Source organism: Crocuta crocuta, unplaced genomic scaffold, assembly GCF_008692635.1.
Source record: "Crocuta crocuta isolate KB4526 unplaced genomic scaffold, BGI_CrCroc_1.0 scaffold13, whole genome shotgun sequence".
Taxonomy (NCBI): domain Eukaryota; kingdom Metazoa; phylum Chordata; class Mammalia; order Carnivora; family Hyaenidae; genus Crocuta; species Crocuta crocuta.
This window is the reverse complement of record NW_027530007.1, coordinates 8,651,914-8,659,930: the sequence shown is the minus strand read 5'-3', so window position 1 is coordinate 8,659,930 and position 8,017 is coordinate 8,651,914. Positions and strand designations below refer to the sequence as shown.

At 59.4% G+C, this 8,017-nt stretch overlaps 1 protein-coding gene across 1 annotated transcript in view; it reads left to right on the top strand.

Moving 5' to 3' along the window:
• TMEM278 (transmembrane protein 278) overlaps positions 1–1,585 on the top strand; it is a 3,163-nt gene extending 1,578 nt beyond the window's left edge. The window contains exon 2 of the mRNA XM_077764004.1: positions 8–1,585. Coding sequence (XP_077620130.1) covers positions 8–197 — 190 coding nt within the window. The 3' untranslated portion in view covers positions 198–1,585. The remainder of the gene's footprint in view (positions 1–7) is intronic.
• Positions 1,586–8,017: the final 6,432 nt, after the last annotated feature.

The window sequence follows — 8,017 nt, the reverse complement described above, 5'->3', positions numbered from 1 at the left end:
TCGTCCTCTGCTTCCTCTCGCTGCCTCCGCTGCTTGTGCTTGCCTCGGCCGCCCGCACCCGCCTCACCCGGAGCCTCCGCCCGCTGCTGCCGCCCCCAACTTGGACCCCGGGACCCCGCCGCCTCCCAGGGTCCAGCGACAGCGGGGGTGTGGGACGCCGCCCCGACGGGGAGGAGCAGTTCTGTGCCTGGGTGTGACCCCCCCCAGAGACCTCTCCAAAGGACACGACCTCCAGATCCCGGGAGGCCCCCGAGCCCCTCCCCCCGTGACCCTCATAAGGGGGCCCCAGGCCGTCGAGCTCGGAGTCTGCGTCCAGGTTCCGTCCTCGGAAGTCGCGGGCGCATCTCGGGGCCTCGTGCGCAGTGCTCCGAGTGGCCGCGAGGTGGCACCTGACTCCCCCGCACCCAGGCCGCCCTTCCCCAAGGTGCCCCCCCCCGCAGTCCCCTCTGACGGGGAGAGGCTGGGAAGCCCCCAGGGGGGAGCAGGGAGACGCCTCCCAGAGAAGGGGCGCGAGGCCAGGCTCAGAGGAAGGTGGCGTCTTGTCGCCGTGGCTGCTCGGGGCTCCTGCGCGCTCCCAAAGGGCCGCCCTGAGGCCCCCGTGTCGGGTCGGTCAGCGGTCCTCCGGAGGGTTCCCAAGTGGTCAGAGGGGAGACTTGCTGGGAGACTTGCACGAGGGCCCGAGGACGTGGCTCCAGAAGCTTGGCGATGGCCAGCAAGCCCAGGGCCTGCAGGGCTCGCCTGACGCGGGGTCAGAGGAGCCCCACTTAAGAACGTGGTCTGTTCTCACTGCATAATTTTAGGTCTTTGTCTTTTGCAATCGCTGGCATTAAGCATGTTACTAGTCGTGGATATGTCCTTACTTGTCCGTTTGGTACACGCCGTGTTTCCTGTTCCTACAGATCTGTATCTTTCATCGGTTCTGGAGAATTCTCAAACACTAGGTCTCCAAGTCGCCTCCCGGTTCATTGTACCCAGTCTTTCTAGGGACACCTATGAAATGAAGGCTTTGCCTTTTCCCTTCTCTTTCCAAGTCAATTCGCCTCTGCTTTGTATTTCCACCTCCGTCTGTCTCTGTGCATTCTGGGTGATTTCTTCATCTTCCTCCAGCTCACCAATTCACTGGTTGTATCCCCTCTGCCAGTTAACTCATCCATTCAATTTTAAGTTCTTTTATTATCATATCTAAAAGTCATACTTGTTTTTTTTAATTTAAATCTCATCATTTAAAAATTTTTTTGTTTATTTATTTTTAAGACACGCGCGCGCACACACACACACACACACACACACACACACAGTGCAAGTGGGGGAGGGACAGAGAGGGAGGCACAGAATCCAAAATCCAAAGCAGGCTCCAGGCTCTGAGCTGCCAGCACAGACCACGACACGGGGCTCGAACCCACGGACTGGGAGATCATGACTGAGCCGAAGTTGAACACTCACCTGACTGAGCCACCCGGGAGCCCCTAAATCTCATCATTTTTGATGGTCTCTGTGCATGTTCAATCTTTGGATTCCAGCTTTACTTCAATTTCTTGAACATTTCACATATAGCTTTTTAATATTCTGTACCTAACAATTCCAATTTCTTACTCTTAGGGGTCCAAATCTGTTATTTATTGTTTCTGCTGATTCTCACTGATAGTATATTGTTTCTTTGATTGAATGCTCATTTTTTTTTAATGTTTTATTTATTTCTAGGTGAGAGAGAGAGAGAGACAGCGTGAGCAGGGGAGGGTCAGAGAGAGAGGGAGTCACAGACTCTGAAACAGGCTCCAGGCTCGGAGCTGGCAGTCAGCACAGAGCCCGATGCGGGGCCCGGACCCATGAAACAGGAGATCATGACCTAAGCGAAAGTAGGACGCTTAATCGACTAAGCCACCCAGGCGCCCCTTGAATGCTCATTTTTAACTATCAGCTCATACCTGTGAAAATTCTTTTTTTTTAACGTTTATTTGTTTTTGAGAGAGAGAGAGACAGACAGAGCTCAAGCAGGGGAGGGGCAGAAGAAGAGGGAGACACAGGCTGCAGGCCCTGAGCTGTCAGCACAGAGCCCGATGCAGGGCTCGAACTCACAAACCATGAGATCATGACCTGAGCTGAAGTCGGACGCTTAACCAACTGAGCCACCCAGGTGTCCCCATTTCTGTTTTTTTTTTTAATGTTTATTTATTCTTTTTTTAAGTTGTGCTTTTTTTTTTTTAAGTTTATTTATTTATTTTAAGAGAGAGAGAGAGGCCGAGCAGGGATAGAGGCAGAGAGAGGGAGAAAGGGAGAATCCCAAGCAGGCTCCACACTGCCAACACAGAGCCCATTGTGGGCCTTGAGCTCATGAATCATGAGATCCTGACCTGAGCCAAAATCCAGAGTCAGTTGCTCAACTGACTGAGCCACACAGGCACCCTGTTTGTTTATTTATTTTTGAGAGAGAGAGAGAGAGAGCTAGTGGGGGAGGGACAGAGAAAGGGAGACAGAATCTGAACCAGGCTCCGTGCTATCAGTGCAAAGCCCAACATGGGGCTCGAACCCATGAACCGTGACCTCATGACCTGAGCCAGAGTCAAACGCCCCAATGCCTGTGAAAATTCTTGAGGACACATCCCTCAAGAGGGGATTCCTTTTCGAGGCATGCCCCATCTGGGCCCCACGAGGGTCCTGTGCAGGCTTCCATAATTGCCGGTGTGGCTCTCCATTCCTGTGTCCGGGGGTGTCCTGCTTTCCCATCTGTTCCGTTTCATCATCCTGGGTTTCTGCTCATTACTCTTCTGTTTGTTTATTTCTTTATTTTTAATGTTTTTAATCTGGAGGGAGCCTTGAAGATAGATACTTCCTTGTAAGCCCAGCAGTATGTTAAAAAATGTTTCTTGGGGCACCTGGCTGGCTCAGTCAGTAGAGCATATGAGTCTTGATCTCAGGGTTGAAAGTTTAAGCCCCATGTTGGGCATAGACATTACTTTTTAAAAAAAAAAAAATAATGTGTTTCTTGTAATTTGACCAGATTCTAGGGGTAGCTGAAAAGACTTTTAAAGGATCTAGCATACCGTGTTGCCAGCAGGGCTGTGTGTGTGACCAGCAGGCGCAGGACTCAGATGTGCCCAAAGATCAGGGCTCAGGGTTTGGGCTGCAGGCTCAGGCCTCATTCCGTGGCCTTGAGCAGAGCCCGGTGTGTGGCTGGCTCAGATCCCACAGGAGTTCTTGGGGTTTTCCGATTGTCTGCACCCAGTCAGACAGGAGCCTGGCTGACCGCCCAGTGCCCAAGGATAGCTTCCCCTGGTCTGAGGCCGCCTTCCTTCCCCTCCTGCCCAGGGTTGGTCAGGCTCTGGCCAGGCTCCGAGGAAGAGGACTCTCCTGAGGATCCGCCTGGCCCCAGAGTCATCAAAACAACAGCTGGGCCTGGTTGGGGGGGGGGGAGGCCTTGACGGAAAGCTCAGCTGCCGAAGCCCTAAGGGTTCCTAAGGTGTGTCCCAGCTTCCCAGGCCTGCACCCCAGGTCCTGCTTGGCCTCCAGCTGCCCCAGGCATGACCTGCCTCAGCCCCAGCTCGGCCCCACCCACTCACAAAAGAGCACCTGTGAAGGGAAGTAGGAGGTAAACAGAAGGGGCCTAGTGATCTGCTTTTATTTTTTTATTTATTTTTTAAAATATTTTATTTATTTCTGAGAGAGAGAGTGCATGAGCAAGCAGGGGAGGGTCAGAGAGAGAGGGAGACACAGAATCGGAAACAGGCTCCAGGCTCTCAGCTGGCTGTCAGCACAGAGCCCGACGCGGGGCTCAAACCCACGAACTGTGAGATCATGACCTGAGCCGAAGTCAGATGCTTATCCTACTGAGCCACCCAGGTGCCCCAGTGATCTGCTTTCAGAGGGCCAGTCTGGAAAGTCCAGGGCAGAGGCACTGAGTCACTGGTGGGCCAGGCAGAGACCTCTACTTTGGGCAACAAACGCTTGTTTCCCAGGTGCCCAGGCCCCTGCCCTGTAAAAGCGTGTGCCTGGCCATCGGGTGTTCCCACGTGTGTTCGTGTGCCTCTGTGTGCATGTGCACATCACATGTTTGTGTACATGTGCACGCATCCCTCTGTCTGCTTCCCCTAAAACCCCAGGCAGGGACATCGTCCCACCCCAACAGGTGGCTCTGTAACGTTCCCAGACCTGCCCAAGGTCATTTATTCATTCACAAAGCATTTCTTCCTGGGAGCTCGGGTGTCTGCAGGCACACCCTTAGACACTGGTGGTAGCTAGGAGGGGGCCAGGGGACTTGGCCAGTTCAGTCCCCTCAGCCACACAAGCGGTGTAAGCCCTGCCCCCATCCAGGTATGTGGGGTAAGCAAAGGGTGCTAGGCAGGAATTGGGCTGGGGTGGGTGAGCTGGGTGGCAATAGGCAGTGCCTGGTGCTGGCTCTGAGGGCTAAGCTCCCTCCCCTGTCCCCTGGGCCCTACCCTGACCTCTGGGGAGCCCCCACCAAGGTGTTGACCCTGGTCTATCCCTCCATACTCTCTATGCACGAATCCAAACTGGCCTGGACCCTGCCTGGGGCCGGGGCCGGTCGTGGTGGTCACCTTCGTGATACAGAAGTTTCCAGCAGAGGGAACCAAAGCTGGGGTCCCACCTCAGGAAGGGCACACTATGCAGCTCTCCGCACAGGCTAAAAACTTGGGACTCTGGATGCCTGCCTTCCTCTCTGTCTCCCACCCCCTGTCCATTAGGCTCTACCTGGATGGCAGCGACCAAGGCATCCCCTTAGATGCCTGGAATCAACCCGCTGGCATCAACACTGCCCCTGCCCCCATGCAAGCCCTATAACCTGCTCCACCCTTTCTGCCCCCCAGGCTCCCTCACTGCCCTAACACACACCAGTCAGCGTCCGCCCGAGGGTCTGGGCACTTCCTATAGCTCCTGGCCATGTGGTCTGACATGGCCCTACCCTGACAGGGAAAATAAGCAGGCCTGCATCATGGGCCAGCACGCCGCTGCCTATCCCTTTCCAGCCTGCAGGACGGGGTGCCTGCATGTCTACGGACTCTGGCCTGTGGCTGCCCTAGCTCACACCTGCTGGGTGAACTCAGAGAGGGCGCTACTCATCCCATGCCCAGGCTGCCCGCCCACGGCTGCCAGCAGGGGGACTGGGGGGGGGGTCTCAGCTCTGGGGCCGCAGAGGGCAGGCCTGGGCCCCTGGGGATTACGACAACAGGAGCTCCAGACCCTCAGGACTGGTTCTTACGTCTTGGCATGTCCCTGACCACAAACAGGCAGGTCCAGTCGAGAAGAATGTGTGGGTGGGGCAGCTGGGTTGGGGGCAGAAGGGGCCTCCGGGCTCTTGCCGCCCCTCCCTCTACCCCACTGACTGTTGCGGATGGGATCTGGGGGCCTTGGGCTTGCCCCACACCCCCGTTCCAGGACCACAGCCGCCCTGTCCCTGCCCCTGGTGGGCACGTGCCTGGGTGCGTATGGGAGATACAAACCGGTAAACAGCAGCAGCAGTAGCAGCCCTCCCCGCCCCCCGCTGGGTGAGGGTGGGGGCCCGCACTGCGCAGCTCCTCAAGCCCAGAGTGCCCGGGACTGGGGTCAGAGGCCCCGGGAGCTGCCCTTTTCCCTCGGGTCAAGCGAGCTGGGGACAAAAGGCCCTTCTTCTCTGCAGAGGCCTGGACGGTGCGGAGGAGGGCGCGTTCCGCGGGCCGGCGGGGGCGGGGCAGGGCCTTCAGAGCAGCCTGCATCTCGGGGAGCCTCTCCACCTGCTTGCCGCCCAGCAGGCGGGGTGGGCCAGCTCCGGGAAGCGATGCTCTGGGGACTCCAGACTGGACCCAGGCTGCAGGGGAGGGCTGCCTCAGCCACACAGCCTGCTCCCTCCCCCGACCCCTAGAAGTCCAGGCCCAAGCGGGGGCTGGGCCTGGGGGAGGGGCCGGCGGGGCGGCGGGGCCTGCTGTGTCCTGGCGGCGTCTGTCCTTTTCAACTTCCCTGGCCTCCCAGCCTGTCTTTCTTCAGAGAGGAGGTTTCCGGACAATTATATTCGTGCTTCCTCTGGCGTCTGCCTTGATCCCAGCCCTGACCCTGACTAGTACGCTCCTGGCTGACCCCCACAACTCCCTGGGGATCCCCCATCTGCCAGTGTCTCCCCCCGGGAAGTGCAGGACACTGGACTGAGACTTGCCGCAATGCAGGCAGCAGGGGCCTGTGGAGCGCAGAGCCTCAGGGCAGAGCAGGGCCCAAGGGCGGAGAGCCGACCAGGTGAGGGGGTGTGGGGGCATCTCCCAGGGGTCAGGTGAGAGCCCAGCACGCGCAGCCGGAGCGACTGTGGGCAGAGCTGAGCAAGAACTTAGCCAGGGTTGGTGACCGAGCTCAGCCAAGGCCGGGCAGAGGCCCTGGCAGAGAGTCCTAAGACGGGGCCTCCTGTCTTTCTCCCTCCGATGGAGAGGCTGGAGGGAGGAGCGCGGCTGCTTCCTCGAGGGCCTGAGTCACGGCCAAGAAGACCCGCTCAGTTTTTCCAGAAGGGACGGAAACTTCCCTGTCCGCCCAGCAGCACAGGCCGAAGCCTGACTGGGGCCTGCCTGCTGCGCAGGACTTGGGGGACAAGGCGGGGAGCAGTCCCCGGCCAGCCCCCCCCACCCCACCGACAGGTGGGGATGAGCCAAGGAGCGTGTGCACATGGTCACCTGGGCACCTCAACCCCAGTGCCCCTGGGTCAGCTCTTGGCTGGAAACCCAGGCCTCCTCTGGCTGCTGCGGCCTCAGCATGGCCTCCGCTCGCTGTCCCCTCCAGCCCCAGTCCGGGCCAGCCTTGTGTGCTCTGGGGCTGGGGGCCGGGCCGGGCTCCTCTGGGAGGCACACCCTGGACTTCAGGGGCCCCAGCCCATGGCCCCCACCGCCCGCACCGGCCCAAGCGGAAGCGCCAGGCAGCTTCTGGCCCCAGCAGAGCCCTGAGGCCTGTGGGGCGGAGCCAGCACCACCACAGCCAAGGCTCCCTCCGAGGGGGCGGGGGCGGCGGGGACACACTTCTGGCCTGTCCCTGCCCCAGCTCCTCCAGCTCGGCTCAGCCACTTCCTTTTTTAGGCAAAGTTGGAGCTCCAGCCTGTCTCATAGTGTCTCACCTGCCATAAAGGGAGGAAGGAAAACCATTGAGTCCCATCCGTCCTTGCTGCTGAGCACCCTCCTGGGAGGGGAAAGGGAGGGGACATCCTGGCTGCGACGCCCCAGCCACCTAGAGCTGGGAGACCTGTGCCCTCCCAGCTGCACAGACAGTGGCTGGGAGAGGGCAGTGGTTACCTTACAGGAAGTCTCCTTAGTAGTGAGGGACCTCATGTGGACCCTCAGCTCCCACCCAGGAGACACAGCCCAGCCTCACCTAAGGGGGGGGAGGGGGGAATCTTCCCTAAAGGGCTGAGTGCCCCTCTGGGATGCCCGCTACAGCCTGCCACCTCTGGTCTGGCCCAGCCAAAATCCCAGATTGCTAGGTTCCTTCCTGGCTTGCCAGTGGGTCCCTCCAGAGGTCTGGGGGCCCGCCCCGGGCCACTCATTGGGCAGAGTGTATGGGGACAGCAATAGCTCCAGCACGGCCATCCCCAGCTGCTGTCTCTTTCTCCAGGAAGCCGGGTGGGGTGGGGGGCTCAGTGTCCCTCAAGAAGCTCCCGTTCAGGCCTCTGCCACCCTCCCAGTGCCCTGTCTCCTTTCTTAGTGTTCTAACTCCTCCCCCCCCATCCATCCCTCTCACCCCTGGGGTAAAGGTGAGGCCAGGGCCTGGGGCTTGCTAGGGGGACACTTGGTGTCGCCCCCACCCCCTGGAAGCCCTGGGTTGCTCTTGGGCCTGATCCCAAGGACCCATAGCAGTGTAGGGTCACAGGCACTGGGCTCTCCCTGCTCTGCTCCTGGTTGGGGGCAGGGGGCAGGGCGCACCCCGAAACCTCCCAACCAGGAAAGAAGGCTGCAGCGTGTGTGTATGCACGCCCACGCGACTCTGCCGCGGTCGCAGCTGCCCGAGGCCGCGTGTCGCGCGCCGCCCCGAGTCTGTGCGCCTCGCACGCGGGGCGAAG